We start from the raw sequence: 20,675 nt of genomic DNA, 5'->3' as shown, positions 1-20,675 counted from the left end.
TTATCTTATTTTCTTGTTGGCTTTGATCATTATATTGTGTGATCTAAATTGCTTGTTATTTTGGGGCGCCTCGGTGGCTCAGTCTCTTGAGCTTCTGACTCTTGATTTCGCCTCAGGTCATGATCTCTGGGTTCTGAGATGGAGCCCGCATTTGGGCTCCCGCTCAGCGGGGATTCCGCTTGAGATTCTCACCGTCTCCCTCTGTCCCTCCCCCTGCTCGCCCTCTCCCTGCTCACTCTCCCTCTCTCTCAAAATAATAAACCTTAAAAAAAAAAAAAACTCTAAAAATAAAATTAAATTAAAAATAAAAATAATAAAGTGCTTGTTATTTGTTTTCACCACTTACATGCCTTGTCTCTACCTACAGTGTCCAGCACAGTGGCTGGCATGCGCTTAATAAATATTCTAATATGTTCCCTCCTCCCAACCTTTGGATACTGCCTAGGTTTCTATTTGTAGGTCCGCGAGCACACCCCCACCACGGTCACCCCGCCCTTTACACTGCCGTAGGCGACCTTCTGCCTGCGTGTACATCCCCACCCCCCCCTTCACCCCGCACCCCTCATTAGTGCACCGTCAGGGTGAGGGCTTGGCCCCCTGGGGCCCAGCGCCTGCAAGAGGGCCTGGCACACACTAGGCCTTAGCGAAGTGTTGGAAGGAATGAATGAAAGGCCTGGCACCCCGAGGACACCCAACCGGCGGCACGTCTTCCTGCCCCGGGCGCGGGAGCGGCGAGAGCGGGAGACTCGGCGGTTCTGCTCCCGCCGCCCGGTCCAAACTTTCAAAAGATGCGGCGGCCGCCGCCCCGCCTGTCCCTGCGCGGTTGGAGGCGGCGGGAGGCGGAGGCGGAGGCGGAGCCGGCGGGCTTGGGCCGGTTGGCTCCGCCTCCTCCTCCGGCTGCCGCCGCCTCCCTCCAGGCGCCCGCCCCAGCTGCCGCCCGCCGGCTCGCCCGTGCAGCCGCGATGCCCCGGGGCCCGACCCTGGCCCGGGTCCCCGGCCCACCGCGTTATTAGCCTCCGTGCACCCGGAGCGCGCCGCCGCCAACGCCGCGCCCCGACGCAGCGATGGGCAACACCGTGCACAGGACCCTGCCAGGTACGCCGGGGAGCCCTGCCCGGGAGGCGGGCGCTGGGGTTCTCCTCTCCCCAGGGGACCCGCTGGGTGACTTCCGGAGAGCCACCCCACCCCCTTGGAGCCCTCGGCGCGCAGCGGGCTGGAGTCTTCGGTGCCTCCTGGACCCGGGCTCCGCGCGCGCCCCTTGGCTGGGCTTTGCGCTCCGGGAGGACGGGTACCGCGTCCTGGTTACCTTGGGGACCCCACTCCTCGTTCTCCCTGCTTGGCCAGATGCGCGAAGGGGCCGCTGGGGCGCTGCCGCTCGCCCCCTCGCCTTTGTTTCAGCCCGAGGGCGCTGAGGAGGGAGCCCGGGGCGCCCTGGGGGGGTGACAGGAGTCGGGCTCCCCAGGGCTTCCGACGGCCAGAACCACCCGTTGTGCCGAGACTGCAGCTGCTGAAAGTGGGGGGGCGCTTGCAGGGGTACCCCAATTTCCAGCCGCCAGCGCCCCCGCGGCACATGCTGCCTTGGTTTGGCCATGTTCCCACGCGCACCCCGGCTGCGCCCCCCTCTGGTGTCCGCTCAACTGGGGGCTTTCTAGTCCCTCGGAGTCACCGCTGCAGAACGCATCGCCCCCTAGTTAACATCACCTTAGAATTTCCGGGGCTAGAGTAAGGGGATGGGGGTGAGGTGGGAAGGTGGGAGTGGGGGGCAGAGGAGGACTTACTAGAGAATACCTGGTGATTTGGGTGACAGATCACTGCACTGGGGGCTCTGTGTCAGGCATTTTGCATACCCCAGGGCCAGGGCGGCATGCAAAGCAGCTTTTTGTGGTAAAGATGTTTATCCCAATTTTACAAATAAAGAAATTGAGGCTCCGAGGAGAAGAAATGACTCACCCAAGGTCATACTGCTAATAGGAGGTGAGTCTGGGTTGGGCCCCCTGTCTGCCTGCCCAGTCGTCCCCCACACCCCAAGTCTTTAGAAAAAGTCTTTATCTTGGCTTAAGGCTGGGCATTGGTAGCATCTTTTAGGCAGAAAGTGAGAGATGTGTGTATTTTTAAAGTACCAAGGCCCAGTTCAGTGGGGAAGCAAGTCGGCTGCAGTGCAGATTTAGTGTGAGGTTTTAGGAGAGAGACCTATCACTGGTCTGTGCTCTAACACTCCCATATAGTCCCCCCTTCTAGGCTTTATATCAAAAAATCATTGTTTCTTCCTCTGGAGGGTCTTAAAATGGATGATGCTGTGCCCAGGATTCCCAAGGCTGGGCTATGCAAGAGGAGCAACTCCTAGTTTATAAGCTTCTGGGCAGCTTTAGGGCCACTGCATTCAAAACCCCCATATTCTCAGACAGGTAAAGTCACCAGGAGAGGGTCATCAGCTAGTCAGAGGGAGAGGTGGGATCTGAACCCAGGTCCACTTATGGGCCAGTGGCCTCCACCTCTTATGAGCAGAGATATTGACTGGGTGGGGATGGAAGGACCCACCCACCCGGTCCGGAGGTGTCCAGGGCTGTTGGCAAATATGGCAGCAGATATTCTCCTAGCCACAGACACCTGGCTGCAGCATGGGCCCCTTTGTAGGATTTCTTAATTAAAAATATTTATGCTGTTCTAGTAAAAAAGCCATTCTGCCACCTGTGGGTCGGCTGTAGGGTGGATGAAGGGACAGACACAGCCAGGCAGGCTAAAAATAGCTGGAGATTTATATATTGTCCATCCCACAGGGCTCTTCCTCTGTGGACTGGGCCACCTGGGCTAGGAGCCGAGGGTTAAGGTTGTTACCCACTGCAGTAACTAAGTGTGAAAATTTAAAATTCTCCACTGGAGCTGAAGCTTGACCTGAGTTTGAGGAAGGGGACAGAGCTGGAGTTCCTGAGACACATCAGGTTGCTGTGCTGAGAATATGAAGGGCCGTTTATTGTTTTCCCACCTGTGTGTAATTAGTTTCTCACACACACTCTGCCGTTTCTTACAACTCTGTGATGCTCGCCACACTTGAAATATCCTTCCTTGTCTAGTCCATTTCTTAAAATTCAGCTTAGTTGTCACCTCCTCCAGGAAGCCTTCCTTGACCACCCACACCAATCCCACCCTTTGCTCTGCTACCTAGATACCTTCTTAAGGCTCGGCTTGTTCATCTGACCACATTGCATTGTCATTACCCCTGTCCAGAACTTGCCTCAGGGCTGCCTGAGGACAGAAACCGTGTCTCAATTATCTTGTATCCCTGGTTGCCCAACCCAGAGCCTAGTGGCTGGCAGGGGCTCAAAAACCAGTCGTAGAGCTCACATGTTGCCTGCATCTTAGGCTGAAAGAACACTTGGCTCAGTCTTGCCCTGTAGAAATCCTTGTGCTTTCGTTCTCAGGAAAAGGACACATGCGTGGGGTTCCTTCTATGGGACTTGAAATAGAGAGCTGGCATTTGCTGAGCACCTGGATTCCATGCCAGGCTTCCTGCATATGTGGCTTCATTTACATGCCAAGCATGCTTCTCCTTAAGGCTCCCGCACTTGCTGATCCTTCTGCCTGGAGCATTCTTCCCCCAGACCTCCACATGGTTTCCCCCTCGCTTCCTTTAGCTCTCCGCTCCAGTGCGGGTCCTGCCATCACCCCTGCCCCCGGCATGCCCCACCTACTCTCCCCCACTTGGTGTTTCTCCTTAGCATGGTCACCATGTGCCACACGATATGTGTAGTTAGCTGTTTAATCACCTGTCTCCCCAGGGAGGATTTTGTCTTTTTATTCACTGCTGTATATTCAGCACCCGGAGCAGTGGCTAGTACACAGATGTTCAGTAAATATTTGTTGAATGAATGAATGAATTTAATGCTTGCAACAGCCCTGCAAGGTAGGGATCATCATCTCCATTTACAGATAAGGAAACCAAGGCTCAGAGAGATAAAATGACTCATTCCAGCTCACATGGCTCATCCAGTTGGTAGAACCAGGATTGGAATCCAGGTTGATTTAGCTCCAAAGTTCTACATTCTTCCTCCGACATGCAGCATCCTCCCAATCCATGGTTCAGACAACATGTGTTGGGTGCCCCAAAGTAAATATGTCATGTTATTGTGTGCAATAATGACATGTCAAAGAAAGGGAGGTCCTTTATGATTGATGTGGGAAGCCCCTTGGCAGTCTTCACAAAGGGCATCAGCAAATTCAGACGAATGCCCTATAAGGAGAACTGTCCAGGAGCCAGCAAGGAAACTCACATTTGCCACGCTCCTACTGTGTGCGTTACCCATTCTCTTTCTAGCTGCAGTTCAATACTGCAAAGTAAGGTGCCATTCCTCTCCATTTTATGGATGAGGAGAATGAGGCACAGAGAGGTTAAAACACTTGACCCAACTCACACAGGTAGGCACTAGCAAAGCTGGGTTTAGAAGACCCTGGTCTGTCTTATTCCTAATACCACATGGTCCTTTTCTCTGGGCCCTGTTTCCCTTAATCTGGGGTTTGTAAGGAAAAAAATAGAAGTGTAAACAAGCGGGGCCGGGAGAGGTTGGAATTCCAGGGCGGCGGGGCTCTTGCCCGTGCTCTCACCAGCACATTGCCACCCTTCCCTCAGCGCGCCTCTCGGGCTCACCCACAGTTCTGGTTGGAGAAGAGACAGAATTCAAACTGCCAGTTGGGTTTAATCATCAAGTTGGTCCATGCTTGACCAAGCCAATGGCCCTTTTTAGTGTTAGTTCAATAGTCAGGCATCCTGGAGCTTGGAGTGAGGGAAGTATGCTGACCTTGGTCTGTGCCAGGCTCTGAGTCAGGGGCTTTACCCATGTTATCTATTTCAAATCCTTGTAACAACCCTTTAGAGGGGCTATATTTAGCCCCATTTTCCAGGCAGGCAACATCTGTCCTTAGGGGCCGTGTGCCCAGGCTGGAGTGACTCCGGGGTCTGTCCTGCCCTACGTTTTCCTGAGTGTGCACCTTCATTCATTTAACGGACATCTTGTGGGCACCTGTCGTGTGCCAGGCCCTGGGGGTTCAGCTGTGAATGGGACGGAAGCCACCGGAGGCCCCCGTGGAGCTGGCCCCTAGTGGAAGAGGAATAGGGTGCAGGAATAGAATAGGACATGTAGCTGGTTAGGTGGTTAAGTGCGGCTGCCCTGTGCCTCAGAGAGGGAGGGGTAGGGGCCCAGGGCCCCAAACAAGGCCTGGACACCAGACCAACTGGTCTGTCTACTGTGGGTCATGCGTGACCAACTTTTAAAAAAAATCCTTAATGACATAGAATAGAATAAAAAAATATACGGTGCATTGAGGTAGTAAGGAGAATTTTTGCTTCATAGACTTTGTTTCAGTTGTGTGTGCATGTGTGTGCGTTGGACTCCATGGGCCCCGGCGATGAAGAGTTGTGGTGAGACCACTCGCTGGTCCACAGCAGCGGGAGGTCTGGTGTTTGGGTCTAGAACACAGATCCTGGAGTCCAGTTGCCTGGCTTCAAATCTCAGCTCAGCCATTGCTCAATAGAGTGACTCTGGGCAAGGTACTTACCTCTGTGTGCCTCAGTTTCCTCACTGTGAAGTGGGGATGATAGGGGGAGCTCCCTGGTGTTTGGGGTGGCAAGAATTAAATGGAATAGGGCAGGTAAACTTAGCACAATGGCTGGGGCTTTCATGGTCATGGTTATTGTTGCCGCTGTGGAAAGAGAGGACTTGAACCTACCCCTGGGGTCCCTGGGTCCCTGGATGGGGACGGATGAGAGGTGCATTTCACTTCCTGCCTTGAAAGCCCAGTCCCAGGTGATCATGAGCCTTGAGCCCAGGACTGGATTGGGAGGCATCCCTTTCATGTGTACCAACAACTGCAATTCCCAAGGCTTCTCCAGCTTTGTCTGGGACACCAGATTTCTGATGAGAAGACTCTTCTTAGCACGTTGCATTTTGCCATTTCCATTTGTTCACCAGACCTCCAGGCTGGGCTCTGTGCTGAGCCTGGGGTCACAGCCTGGGCTTAGGGACTCAAGGTCTAGTGGGAAAGACCAACAAGGACAGGGCAGTTACCATAAGTGGGGGCCCTTGAGAGCCCAGAAAAGGATGCAGGAAGGCTTCCTGGAGGAGGTGCTGTCTGGTGAGACCAGAAAGCAGATAAGTTAGCCAAGAGAGAAAAGCTGTTCAAGACAGAGGGGCTAGATGTGCAGAGGCCTGAGTGGAGGGAGAACAGGGCATACGTGGGGAGCTGTGGCGTTCTGGGGGTCCCAGTGCAAGTGGAGGTGATCCGTGGGGTTCGAGCGGTGGGCAGAGGCCAAGTCAGAGGAGGGGATGGTTTCTTGCAGGCCAGCCCGCAGTCAGGAGGCTTAGATTTCTTAGCTGCCGCGCTCCCTGCTGGGCTGATGGGCCGAGGTTGCCAGCAGGGGCGTAGCATTTTCACGGGCTTGGCCATAAGCACGGTCTAATCTTCCCCGGTTTAATCTTCCCCACTGAGAAGAAGAGTCAGCTCTGCCCTCTTTTGGACCAAAGGGCTTTCTGTACTTCGCGGTGCTCTGTGAGGGCTTAAAATAGAAGCCCAGAAGCCAGGTGTGCGCTTCAAGCGGGGAGGGAAAAGGAAGGAGGCCTGGGTACAGCCCTGTAGGTAGTAGGCGCTTACCTGGCCTACAGTGGAGCGCTCAGAGCTTCTGCATGCTTGCCGCATACCGGGCCCTTTATCTCGTTCGTCCTCTTTAAACCGTCAGGATCAGCCTTCCAGTAGTCTCCCATTCCACAGATAAGGAAACTGAGCTCACAGGGGAAAGGAGACGTGCCCTGAGACAGGCAGCCAGGAAATGGCAGAGTGGAATCTGACCCCATGCCTAGCCAGCTCCAAAGCTCCTTCTCCTCCATCGCCAAAGGGCACGGCGCCCTGTGGCCTCTTGGGGCTACTGCCCCTTGTCCTCATCCTGAGCCCCAGCTCTCAACATGTCCTGCCTGCAGGTGCATCTTCCCACCTTCTCTGTCCTGGGAAGATGAATCACTTCTGTCCACAGCAGCCAGAATGAAGCTGCCCATAGGAAAGGTTCATCCCTCACCCCTCCCGACCTCACCCCAGGCCTGTAGACTTTGAAACTCAAAAGGTAGAGGTGGCCTCTGGGAATCCTGCCCTGGAGAAGGGTGAACTTGAACTCTGTACCCCTTCCTCCTGCGTCTCTCGGGCTCAGGCTCCTGATGTTTCTGCCTGGTGAACACTGGCCAGCTATTCACAGGGCCCTGGGCGCCCAGAGGGCCAGCCAGTGGCCACCATCTGTCAGCGAGGGCACGGGGCTCGGGTGAGAGTCCTTTGTTGTCCACACCCAGGCTTTCCCGCAGGTGAGGAGCGTCCTGGCCCCCTGCTGTGCTGTCATTGTCGGCAGAGCTGGGAACAGCACAGGCTGTGGCCCTTCATGGCTGCATCTTGGTCCTGCCCCTTAGTAGCCGGACAAGCAACTCGACCTGTCTGTGCTCAGTTCTCCCTTCTGCAGAAAGAGGATGATGATGTTACTTCGCAGGCATGTGGAGCGTCTGACAGATAGTAAGGGCTCACACGGGGTGCCTGTTATGATTATGAATTTACTGGGGAAGCAGCCCCTGCTCTGCACTGAGCCCTGTGCTCCTGAGGGAGACAGACCCAGAGAAGAACCACTAACTTGTGTCCCGCAGCCGGTCTGTGCCAGCCACTATTCTGAGCAGGTCCCCGCATTTGACCCTCAGGACAAGCCTCAGGAGACAGCTACTGTTGTTACTCCCTTTTGACTGCTGAGAGAACAGAGAGGCACAGAGAGGGAAAATAACTTGCCCAAGGGCACACAGCTCCGGTAGCGCAACACGATTGCTGCTAGAAGGAGAGGATGTCAGTCTGGGGAGGATGCCTGTCGAGTCAGGGTGGGAGGTCAGGTGGGCACTGTTTCACATTGGCACTGGAAGCCTTCGTGGTATTAAGCAGAAATCTGTAAGTGTCCTGGCAGATTCGGTTTTGGTTGTTTACCTACTTCTTTAGGTGTCTGTCTCACGTCCTGTGTCTGGGCGTGGCAGGGTGGGGACGGTCTCCAAGTGGTCTAGGGGCTCACTGAGGGGACCCCAGCTGATAGTCCCCGAAGCCTGATGTGTAGATCTCCAACCCCCTTTCAAAGCAGCTCAGGGGACAGCTGATGTCTTGAGGGCTTTCTAGACAGCAAAGCGAGGCCCATGTCATCCCCAGGGGAGCAGAGAATCCCTAGCAATATGGCCTGAGAGCTCTCTGCAGATCCCGACGGTCAGAGAGCAGACCTGATGGGGAAGGGCACCGTGGACCAAACACAGACATGACCAGTGCAGGGCCATCATGTGGAGGCAGATTTCAGCTCAAAGGAAGAACTTTCTAACTGTTGAAGCAGTCTGCAGGTGGAACGAGGGCGTGAGGAGGAAGTGCCCTTAGCTGGAGTGGCACTGGTATTTAGCCCGACTGGGACTTGATATGGACATCATAGCGGCAACTGAGGATCAGATGGGTCCAGGATGAATTGTTCATTAAAGTGCTTTTTGACCCTGGGGTCTTAAGGGAATGCTCTCCGGTGTTCATCTGCTGAACACCTACAGGCCCCTTCACAGTCTTTCATTTATAACATCCTCCTGCCAGTTCTTCAAGTTGGAAGCTCTTCGGCCCATTTTAGAGCTCAGGCACTGAGGCACAGAAAGATGCAGCCACCTGCCCTCACCAGGGTCCGGGACAGTCATCCTTGGACATCAGTCCCAGCTCACCCTTGTCCCTTTTTCTCTCTTCATTCTTTTTTTTAAAGATTTTATTTATTTATTTGACAGAGAGAGACACAGTGAGAGAGGGAACACAAGCAGGGGGAGTGGGAGAGGGAGAAGCAGGCTCCCCGCTGAGTAGGGAGCCCAATGTGGGGCTCGATCCCAGGACCCTGGGATCATGACCTGAGCCGAAGGCAGCCGCTTTACAGACTGAGGCACCCAGGCGCCCCTCTCTCTTCATTCTTATTACTGGGACTCAGCTGGCCTCTTGCCTCACCTCTGGGCAGTGGGGAGAAAGTGCTTTTATGAGTAAGCCATTTGGGGAAATGGGTGGGGTGCGGGTGTCCGGGGCAGTACTGGCACTCAGCAGGGTGCCCACAGCTCTTCACAAGTGTATTCTGTTTATATCCTCAACATTACGCGTTGTTTATATTACAATTCTATCCCTTGGGCACGTGTTTTCTTTCCTTTTCCCCCAAGGATGATGGATTTAAGAGATGGGTGGGCACACGCATACCCTGCATCTCCCAAGCCGGGTCTGCTTGGTAACTTTCCACTCCACAGAAGAACTTCCCTTCCCCTCAAGGTTCGGGGCAATTCAAGGTCAGGAGATGGGACAGCGGAATTTCCCTCACTCTGAGGATGGCCGAGGCCTTCATCCCTGCAGACAAGTCCCCCAGGGGCTCTGTTCCTAGGACCAGAGAGTGCTCAGAACCTACCTCCTATCTGGCAGATGGGACACTGGGGACCAGAACTTTGTGCCGGTTCCCAGAACAATTATAGATGAGGTCTTTGGCTGGAATCCCAAGAGAGGTGATGGAAAGAGCACTGGTTTTGGAGGCAGCCTTGAGTTCAAGTAGTTCTACTATATCTAACCTGGGTCACCCTGGGCAAGGCATGTCCTTCTCTGAGCCTCTACTTCCTCATCTTTAAAATGGGGATAATGATGGTACCTCCTTTACAGGGAGGCAGTGAGGTATAAACAGGGAACTCCATGAGAAGTCTGAGCCCAACACAAGACGAGGACTCCAGAAGTCCCCTTGAAGGCAAGGAATCTGTGCTCCTGCAATGGGGGGACTGGGGTGGAGGTGGGAGGAACAAGAAGACCAACAGTCCTGTTCCTCTCAGGTCCCTGTGAGAGATCTAAAGTACCCGCTGGTTGGCTAGAGAAGCAATTCTGAAGAATGCTCAAGGGCATGCATGGATTTCGGATTCACATCAGAGTCCAATCCTGACCCAGCTGTTTACCTGAACCACACAGGCTTCCTGCAGCACCCTCAATCCTCACTCTCTTAGTGGGTGGTCAGCATGATGGAGGAGGCGGAGGGAAACGAGAAAGCTAGGTCTTCAGAGAAGGAAGCGGAGTGGGAGAGGCATCCTGCAGAGTCCCTTCTTTGCAGGCCTCCGAGACAAACATGGCAGGGAAGGAAACATTAGCTGAGGACCTACTGTGTGCCGGGCACTGTGCTCTGATCCTTCCGTGCAGGGATGACTTCTACACTTTGCCTGAAGCAGCCAGAGCATTCTTCTGCCTAGTCTTGTGAACCAGGCTGGTCTGGGTTCAAACGCTAACTCCACTGCGTCCTGGCCGTGTGGCCTTCGGCAGCTCTCCCAACCTCTCGGAGCCTCCCTGTCTCACTGGCAATGGGTCTGGTGGCAGTCACCTCCCCCAGGAGGACCACAGGAGGTCTGGTGAGCGCAGGGCCAGTTGTAGTCTCTGCACTGCCCCCCGGAAAGTCTGTCTCTCTGACTGAGCCCCACCCCCAATTCCTTTTCTGGGCCTTAGGGACGTGAGGCACGGGGGCTCCATCCCTGCCCTGCTGTAATCAGTCACCCGCTTTCCTTTTTTAGATGCTGCTTATTGTTCATCTTGAGTTCCGCCAAACTGTGGCCTTTGAGCAGCTCAAAACAAGCTGACTGATGACATCCACCCCCCCACCCCTCCCCGAGATCAAGCCAGGGCACCCCTCCACCTCTTCTACCAGAAGGTGGCTTAAGCTACTTGGACATAGTCTAGCTTTTTTCTTGCAGGTCAGGAGGCACCCCAAGAGACCTTGGAGTGGAGTGAGGCATAAAACAGGAGAGGTGCAGCCTCTGGAGTCCAACAGGACCAGATGTGAATGCAGACACTGCCCTCACACACCAGGGGGCCTCTGTAAGGGTGTGCAGAGAGGGGCCTCGGTGTCGCCATCTGGAAGCCAGCCGGCAGCGGGTGGTGAGGGGCGAACGGGCCGCACGGCAGGCACATGGCGCACACGTGGTGTGCCGCAGACGCGGGCTCCCCACCCCTCGAGTCCGCAAACGTTGCCCGGCAGTGGGGCTTGCAAAGAATACTGCCTCGGCTCCAGGAGCCAGAACAGTGGAGTTCAAGGAGAGCTTCCTTGTCCAGTGTTGCTTTGGCCCTGAGAAGGACCAGTGGATCCGCTGTTCCAAAGAGTCGGGATGGAGCCCTGCAGGTTAGTGAGCAGTCAGGCTGCTGGGCCCCACCAGGCCAGGGGAGAGGCTACACTGAAGGCGAAGAGAAGGAGAAAGGGGGCAGGCTCAGCCAGCTTATCACCAGGCGGCTGCCAGGGGCTGCCTGGAGGAGAAGCAGGTGCCAAGGGGCAGGACTGGACCAGCAGTTGGAAGCAACATTCAAAACCTGAACTGTTGGGTGCCTGGGTGGCTCAGTCATTAAGCGTCTGCCTTCAGCTCAGGTCATGGTCCCGGGGTCCTGGGATCGAATCCCACATCGGGCTCCCAGCTCAGCGGGAAGCCTGCTTCTCCTTCTCCCACTCCCCCTGCTTGTGTCCCCTCTCTCGCTGTGTCTCTGTCGAATAAATGAATAAAATCTTTAAAAAAACAAAACAACCTGAACTCTTTTTCTTACTCCCGCTATGCTGGGTCATTCTGATAGGCTGAGAAGAGAGAGAGGGACAGTTTCTATGGGAAGAAACTGGGCTTGACTCTCATTCTTTGGAGAGGTGGATCCGCAGGGGTTCCTCCCTGCTCCAAACACTTCAGTGGTCCCCAGTGCCTTCTTGAGGAACTTAACCCCCTTTGCATGGCCTTTAAGACCCTTTGTGATGCAGCCCCGGACTCCGGCTCCAGCTTCCCCTCTCCCTTCTGCCCTACACTCCTTCTAGTTCCTTAAGCGCTATTCCCTCCGCATCAAACACACTTCTCCATCCCTATCATCCTCCTAGCCACTTCTGCCTCAGTCCTGTAGAGGGGCTGCTCTGAGACGTGTCCCCATGGCCCGGGCCCTCCCCACCACCCACCCCGCGCAGTCCTGGTGTCGGTGTCTGTCCCTCTGCTGGTCTCAGCTCACAGGGCAGGGACCGTGTGTGGCTGGTCAGCGTATGGGTCCCTGTAGCAGTGCAGGCCCTGACATGGAGTGCACGCCCCCTGAATGTCAGATGAAGGAGGAAGTGATGTGCTTGAGAAAGAATGAGGGCACATTTCCCTCCACCCTGCCCCACTATGGCAGTGGGGCCCTAACTATGGGAACTGGCACCTGGGAATTTCCTGGGGCAGTTTATCAGGAAGAGACCTCAGTGAAGGGGCCTAGCAGAGGGTCAGAAAGGGCTAGGAAATCTTGACTCCACTAAGCACACTTCGAGGGGGCGTTGGCATGACCTCACCCCCTGGGAACTCGGCGCATCTGAGCCCACTTGAGCCAAGAGGGCTGCCACTTAGGCCTGGAAGGAGTGGGCCTTGCTCCCAACAAGCAGTGTCGCGTGACCTCCGGCCTCCCTCCCCAGCCTCCTCGTAACTGTTGACAGGAGCGCGGGGCCTTCCCGGCTGCACTGGGGTGACCGGGTTTTGTTTGCAAAGAAAAGGGGCGGGGAGGAGCAGGGTGGCAGTTTCCAGTGTGGGCTGGCCCCTTTCCATCCTGGGTGCTGGCCTACCAGGCCTCTAAAGCAGAGAACAAAGTCCCAGTCCCCTGGCGTCTGTCTCCTGGGTGCCCGTCACTGCCCCATTTGGCAGAGGTGAGGGAAGGCTCGTTAGTTTTTTTTCTAGCCCACTTCCAAACCCACCAATGGCAAAGGTACTTCCTGTTGCCAGAGAAGACTGATATTCTTGTCCTGCTTTGGGTGGAGGGAAGCCTTGCCAATACCAGCCTTGCGTTTTCCTCTCTAAAGGACAGGCTCACACGTGCGCGCGCGCACACACACACCATGTTGCTTCCTACTGCCAACAGCATTGATTTGAATTGTGGACCTGGGCAAATGTCACTTGAACCAGCGACTTCTCACCAGAGGTGCACTGTCTGAGGTTAGAGGGTGTGTGAGTCCAGGAAGTCCCTGAAATTGTATGCCAAACTGTGTGCACGGAGTGTGGGTATTTTTCAGGGGAGAAAGGCTTATACAGCTTTTATAGCCCTTAACAAGGGCCACGACCCATGCTCCCAATGGTTACAGGGGGCTGCCTTGGAGAAGGGGTGGGGTGTGGGAGGAAGGGCCCAGGCCTGGCCCTCTGCTGCCACCGCCCAGCTTTGCGACCTTGGTTTCCCCCCCTGGAAAACGAAGGTGGTAAAACCTACCCTTTAGTCTTTGGGACCGAAGACTAAATCGAATAAACAGAGGCACTCACCGGCCCATAAAGGGGCTCAGTAATAGGCTGCGTGTGAAAGGAGGGTACAGAATAGACCGTTCTCCCGGCTGGCGAGTCCCTTTCCCCGTGGAGCGGAACCTGCTGCAAATTTCAGCCAGGATGCCATCTGCTGAATGCCGGCACGCTGGAGGCTGTCATCTCGGCGGCCAGAGAAGCTGGAGCGCTGCTTCCTGCCATCCTCTTGGCCGTGAATGCCATTTGCTCAGGCTCTTTTTATATCAGTGGAGAGCCCGGGCTGGGGCAATGAGTGAGGCACACTTGGGACACTGCTGCGACGTCCTAAAAATGGGCTTCTGTCCTCGGACACTAAGGGAAGGCCACCCCAGGGTTTTCGAGAGGACTTTCCTGGCCAAGGTCACCAGCCCTCTATGGAGAAACATGTCCAGATGTATTTCCCCAGACCTACAAGTAGACGTCTCTGATGTCAAAGGACATCAGAAACCTTCTTGTCAAAGGAACGAAGTAAGGTGACTAATGGGAGAGACCACGTGTTTAGTGAACACCTACTACGTGCCACGCATCGTGTCTGACGGATTTACCTCGCAAATTCAAAACTCCTCACAGTGGTCCTGCAGGGTAGTGAGGACTCCTGCCAGTTTTGTAGCGCTGGATGGGGAGACCCAGAGAAGTTAAGCATGGACCTTAATCACACCGCTATGAGATGACAAAACAGAATTTAAACCCAGATCTGTCTGACTCCAAGCCTATGTTCTCTTTAACTGCCTCCTTTAGGACATGAAACTCTGGGAGGGATGGAGGTGAAGGGCTCACCCAGGAGTTGGATCTGCTGTTCCCACGGGGAAGGAAATGAACGTTTGGTGATCATCTACTATGTGCCAGGATTTCTGCCCGATCTCTCTACGCTCTCCCAGCCTCTTAGCAGCCCGAGACAGGGGTCTAAGGTCACGTGCCATTCCGGATGAAAAACTGCGGTGCTGGGAAGTGACGTGGCTGCCCAGGGCCCCCAGGCAAATGAGCAGCAAAGCACAGGCTCGAACCCAGAGCCCATGAGGTGTGTTCTAAAGCACAGATGCGGGAAAAACACATTAGCCACCACCCGAGCTGCTCTCATGTCCACCTGTCTAACCGAAGGACTTGTCTAAGGGTGGGCAGTGACAACATTTATTTAGTCAGAATAGAGTCCCGTCCTCCCTAACTGTCCACAGCCACTCAGTGCCACCCCCCTCAATCTCTGCCCCTACATTTAGAGTCCAGGCATTGCTTCCTTGACGAAACGCTGGAAAGACCCTCCCCTCTGGTCTTGGCAGGGCTAGAGTAGCCTTTGGTCAGCTGTGACGTTGGGTCAGGAATGTCTCCTGCTCCCTCCTAGGCTACTGCAGAGGTCTCCTGGGCTCCCACCGGACAACACCCCTTCTGCCCTGCCTTGTCCTTAGAGTCCCCAGGTCTGACTCCTAGCCAGAAGAGGAGGGGGCTCCCTGGCCATAGGCGGCACCCTCACAAGGCCAGCGGGTGCTCAGCCTTCGGTGGAAGAAAGGGGCCTGGGGCCTGTTCCCTGACCTGGTGTGGGGGCCTCTTCCTGGCAGAAGGTTTTCTCACCAGTGACAGCGTGCCCGTTTGAATCTGGTGCTGCTGCCAGCAGCTAGGAACCTCTGTGCCCACAGACTTGGCCATTTGGGGGAACAGCTGAAGTGATCCCCAGGAGAGGAACGGTGGGGGACACTGTGGCCCTTGATGGAATATTCTGCAGCCAAGAAACCTAAGCACTGTGAGTGTTCAGGAGCCATGTGGGGAAAATGCTTTTTATGTAATGTTGAGTTAGAAAACAAAAGGCAGGAAGCAAAACTGGATGCGGGCTCTGACTGCAGTGAAGTTGGAAAAGGTGCTGAGGACTACTTAGTACTCAGTACTTCCACACCGCTTGTGGAAAAAGGCTGGGACTGGAGGAAAGGACGCTGGTTTGGGATCAGACATTGCTGGGCTGACATCTCTACACTGCTTCTCGCAGCTGAGGGGGAAGTGTCTCTGCTGCCTGGAGTTTTGTTTCTCGCCTAGAAAATCCTGCAGGTGAAGGATTTTGAGAAGTAGCTACAATCCCATGTCCCAGAAGACCTCTGGCATGAGGCATAGCACACAGGGAGGGCACAGCCAGGGGCTCTTCCATGGATAAGGGCCGCGCAGAGACCATGGAAAATGCCATGTGAGTTAGGCTGTGAAGGTAGGTAAAAAGGAGGGATTTTCCTCCTCCTCACCAAACTATCACGTGACTGTGGTGTTTAAATGTCGGGTTTTCCGTTAACATCTCTGAACTAGGATGTTCTGTGGGGCCCCTGGGGCCCGCATTCACATTTCTCTGTTTCTTGTGGAAGCCACTTTCCCTGAGCCGAGCTAAAAGCAGTTGGTGGTGTACAATTTGGAGATTGCTTATTACTGTTCTTTCATCTTAAGCATTTTCAATTTGTATAAATAACACATACTCTTAGACACTTTCACTCTGGTCTTTCTACCTCATGTCAGGACACTGGCCTCTGAGGGGTAGAAAGAGTGCTTATCCCTCACTCCCTGAAGGAAGTTGGATCGTACAATCAAGATTCAACAAGTATGTAAACTTCGCAGATCACTTGGCTGTGTTTTGTCCTAACATATAGCTGGTTTTATAGGAAGCTTCCCCTTGTAGGAACAAAGCAGTGTGTCTCCCCAGCCAGTGTTCATTTCAACCGCCAGGTCGCTCTGAAAGGATATCTACTTAGGATTCCCAAGCTGTTTGGTAAAGAAATTCTCCAGTTGAGAGAGAAGGATGGGGAAACAGCAGAGATGTCAGGGGGAGAGGAAAGTAATCACATAACCGTGGCTTGTGGGCTTTGGTGCTCAGAAGGGCTTTTGATCTGTGGTCATATTTAATGTTCCCTGGAGAGTGTGTCAGCTGTGGGGACCTTGGGGAGGATTTGGCCTGTGGACACGGGAGGAAGCTGCAGCCCAGAGAAGCTGGGTGGCTTGCACAAGGCTACAGCGTGCATGGAGAACGTGGGCTCTGTGGTCCCTGGGCAGCCTCTCCTGATGGTTTACACCGGGTCGTATTTCCCCTTGTTTGATTTTTGTCCTCCAAAATAGCTCTCCAGTGGGCCCTTGCTCTTATCCTTGTGCTTCTGGAGATGACCCGCAGTGTGGCTCTGGGTCCACCCTCTGCGCTGCCTGGGGGGCCCCTCCCTAGCAGGCAGTGCTGGGCCTGCTCTGCGAAAGCCCTTTGTGGTCCCCTCGCCCCGCTGTCCCGTACAAGGTTCCTACCAATCAAGGCAGTTTGGGCTGCAAAGATCAGAAACCTGGCTCAAGCTGGCTTATAAGCCAAAGAGTGCTCTCCTTATCCTCCTTGGGTGAAAGTAACCTCTGCCCTTCTGCCTCCTGCCTCAGAGGCAGCCTGCCCAGACGCCCACTGACCTTGAAGTTGGCAGGTCCCCATCCCTCTTTGGGCCCATTTCCCCACCTGTAAAATGGGCTTATCAGAGATGATTTCTGAGGTCTGCTCTAGCTCTAAAATAACAGAGGCGGCAGGTGGCTTTTATCAAGTGCCTGGTGTGTGACTGGCCTTTGCTGAGCATGGGAGAATCAAAGATGAAATGGAAAAGCCCCTGCCCTCCAGGATCCAATCCTAGTATCTCCCTATCCCTCCTCACCACCTCTCTGCCTCCCCGTCAAGTATCCGTTACTAGTCTTATTTATTGACTATATTTTAACCATCCAAAGCAAGTACACGGAATGTTTCAGCTCTCATTAAAACCTTAAAACTCCAAATCTCTACTGCCTTCGAAACATATCCAGGATCTGACCCCTTCTCACCACCTTTACAGGTACCGTCCCACCTGCCAATCTCAGCCTTCCTCATCTGTGCCTGGGATAATCCAGTGGCCTTGCCCTAGCCCCCAGCTTCCTCGGCCACCCCCCTGCCAATAGTCCCCTCTCCACACAGCAGCCTGAGCGGTCTCACTACTTCTCAGTCCGAAACCCCCAATAATGTCCCTCTCACGTAGGATAAACTGGCTCAAGAAAAAACAAGCAGCGACCACAGCACCCCCTCCCTCCCTGCCACCCCTCACTGCTCGGGCCCTGCTCTCATTTGCCTCCACCTCCCCCACCTGCTCACACCACCCCAGCTGGCCGCCTTGCTGTTTCTCAGCCACACCAGCTCATTCCCGCCTCAGGGTCTTTGCACGTGTTGTTCCCGTGCCTGGAAAGCTCTACCTCCAGCTACCCTCATGGCTCACTCCCTTCACCTCTGCTCAAAAGTCACCGCTTAAAGAGGCCCTCTGTGAAAATCCTAATACTTCTCTCCCCCCTACTTCCTGACTGCGTTTTTCTCTGTGGTGCCTCCCACCAGGTAGAGTATGTTTTACTTCTTGTCTGACTTTGCCCCCCACCCCAGAATGCCCACTCCTGCAGAGTGGGAACCTTATCCCTCTTGGTGACTGCTGTATTTCCAGTGCCTAGCATGGTGCCTGGCACACACTAGGTGCTCACTAGACATTGTTAAATGAATGAATGATTAAAGTCCCTTAAGTTTGTTTGTTTTTCTTATGCAGGACCTTGGCTTCAGTCCTTGTATTTTGTCTTCTGTGGATCACTGGCTTCTGTTTCGAGAGGGGCCTCCAGCTTCCCAGCATGGCTTTCTACCTCCTAACTGGGGCATCCTCCCCCACGGGCTTGGGGAGGGGAGCCATGGCTTGCCTGCCTCGTCATCACATCTCTCATTTCCCCCTGCCCTCGCTCCCATTAGTCTCAGTATTAATGGAAGCCCAGCAACGTGCCCAGAGCACAGTGAACCCCATGGCTGGGTGTGGGAGGAGTGGTCCCAACAGTGGCCTCTCATTCCCTGAGGTGGCTATTCTTCTGCCACGATTACAGACCACTGTGTGCCAGGGGTCGCCTGCGATTTATAAGCACTTGCCATGAAAATTGTACTCAGCTGCTGTTGTGAATGAGCAGCAGAGACTCGTGCAGTAATGACCCACCCTGCCACCTCCCAGGCTGCCAGAGCCAGAACTGCCCCTGGGATGGAGGAGGACAGGTGGTAATGATGAAGCCCCCACCTCAACACTCAGCCACCTGAGTTTGTGGCCAGCAGCCAGCTCCTTTGAAAAGAGACCCTCCCAAGATTCTCGAGGTCCTTTGGTGCAAAATTCCCTTAGAAACGAACCCTCCAAGGGGCATGTTCTAGAAAAGCCAACCTTGCTTATAAAGAATGCCTTCATTTTCTATGGGTAAATGGGAGGGGAAGTCACAGATCATAGTGACTTTTTTGTGACAGCCTTGGGCAGGCTGGCGGTAGCTGGAAACTTCTCAAAGTTTATTACGGGTCTAATTAAGATGAAATTTAAAATGCAAATGACTATGAAAAGACGAACCTGTTCCCGGAGTTCTGAGGGGCTCTAACCCTCCTGCCTGTCTCTTCCCGCAGACCCGAGCCCGCCGGCTCGCCTCCTGGCCACCCGGCCGTGCTGCGGCCCCGGCCCCGAGCGGCGCCCAATCCTGGGCGAAGCGCCGCGCTTCCACGCACAGGCCAAAGGCAAGAACGTGCGGCTGGATGGCCACTCGCGCCGGGCCACTCGACGCAACAGCTTCTGCAACGGCGTCACGTTCACGCAGCGGCCCATCCGGCTGTACGAGCAGGTGCGGCTGCGCCTGGTGGCCGTGCGCCCGGGCTGGAGCGGCGCGCTGCGCTTCGGCTTCACGGCGCACGACCCATCGCTCATGAGCGCCCAGGACATCCCCAAGTACGCCTGCCCCGACCTTGTCACGCGGCCTGGCTACTGGGCCAAGGCGCTGCCCGAGAACCTGGCGCTGCGCGACACCGTGCTGGCCTACTGGGCGGACCGCCACGGCCGCGTGTTCTACAGCGTCAACGACGGCGAGCCCGTGCTCTTCCACTGCGGCGTGGCCGTGGGCGGCCCGCTCTGGGCGCTCATCGACGTCTACGGCATCACCGACGAGGTGCAGCTCCTCGGTAGGTCGCGCGCCGTCCAGGCACTGGGTCTCTGTGCGCATGGATGTGTTTTTTTTTTAATATTCGCAAACACGAAGGGCTTACTTTGCCAAGCCTTGTTCTAAGCAGTTTACACATTTTAACTCATTATTATTATTATTATTATTTTACCACAACCCGCCATACTCATTTTGCAGGTGAGAAAACTGAGGCATGGAGAGGTTAAATAACTTGTGTTGCAAAGCCAGGACTGGAACCCACAAGGGTTGGGTCCAGAGTCCAGGCCCTGGCTCAGGTTCACTCATACATCAGGTACTTGTGCTCATTCACTCAGTCTTTTGTCCATTCCTTTACTAATTCCTTCACTCTCTTGTTCATTTGCTCATTCACTCACTTATGCATGTGTTTGCTCACTCATTCGTGTATTCAGTCATTCACACAGGTATATTCATTTGCTCATTCATTCATTCACTCACACACCCACTTAACAATCAAATTTATGCCCCAGTCCTCGAGTTATCTACAGTGGCCACCGTTAAGGGGCTCAAGGTCCACTGGGGAGGCAGGCAGACAAGCCAGGCTAGCCCTGGCTCTAACAGAGGAGGCAGCCGCTAATGTTAAAATCCTGGTGGCGAGAACCCTTGGGGAAGAAGCCCTTGAGACCTTTTTTCCCTCTTTTATTACTTTTTAAAATGATTTAAAATTCACATAACTTCAAAGCAACCATTTTAAAGTGTACAATTCAGTGGCATTCAGTTGGAAACAATCACCTCTAGTTCCAAAACATTTTCATCACCCCCAAGGGGAAACCCATACCCATTAAGCCGTCACTCCCCATTCTCCCCTGCCTCCAGCCCCTGGCAACCACTGACCTTTGTATTTGTGGCCTTAGCTCTTGAACTCACAGGTTACATGTGAGCCAGCCCAACCTTGATTTCTGAGGAAGTGAAGGGAGATCAGGTTTCTCAGGGGATCTGGACACAGCCCTACCTGTCACTTACCTTCAGTAAATACACAGTAAATACACAGATTTAAAGTTTTTGTTTTTTAAGTTTGAGTTTGGACGGATTTATACACCAGCCATAACCCAAGAAAGTTCCCCTCTTTCTTGGAGGCAGCCCATGTTCTGATTTTTCACCATGGACTAGTTGCACCTATTCTTGAACTTCATGTAAATGGAATCATACAGTATATATGCATTTCTGTCTGGCTGCTTTATCGCAGCACATTATTTTTGAGATTCATCCATGTTGTTGCTGTGTGAATCAGTGGTTTGTTCCTTTTTAATTGCTGAGTAGTATTCCAAGATATAGATGTACCATAGCTGGTGGATCTGAATGTCTGGGCTGTTTCTGGTTTTTCTGCCTTGCACCTTGAGGGAAAACTCTGGCCCAGGCTCCTTGCTCTCC

General features: G+C 54.2%; 1 protein-coding gene across 1 annotated transcript in view; it reads left to right on the top strand.

Annotated features, from left to right (window-relative positions):
* Nucleotides 1-1,064: 1,064 nt before the first annotated feature.
* The window catches only part of NEURL1B (neuralized E3 ubiquitin protein ligase 1B), a 33,654-nt gene continuing 14,043 nt past the window's right edge, over nucleotides 1,065-20,675 (top strand). Inside the window, exons 1-2 of the mRNA XM_021695684.1 lie at nucleotides 1,065-1,095; nucleotides 18,742-19,287. Of these exons, the coding sequence (XP_021551359.1) occupies nucleotides 1,065-1,095; nucleotides 18,742-19,287 (577 nt within the window). The remainder of the gene's footprint in view (nucleotides 1,096-18,741; nucleotides 19,288-20,675) is intronic.

The sequence above is a fragment of the Neomonachus schauinslandi genome, chromosome 7, assembly GCF_002201575.2.
Source record: "Neomonachus schauinslandi chromosome 7, ASM220157v2, whole genome shotgun sequence".
Taxonomy (NCBI): Eukaryota; Metazoa; Chordata; class Mammalia; order Carnivora; family Phocidae; genus Neomonachus; species Neomonachus schauinslandi.
This window is presented reverse-complemented; position numbering and strand designations above follow the sequence as displayed.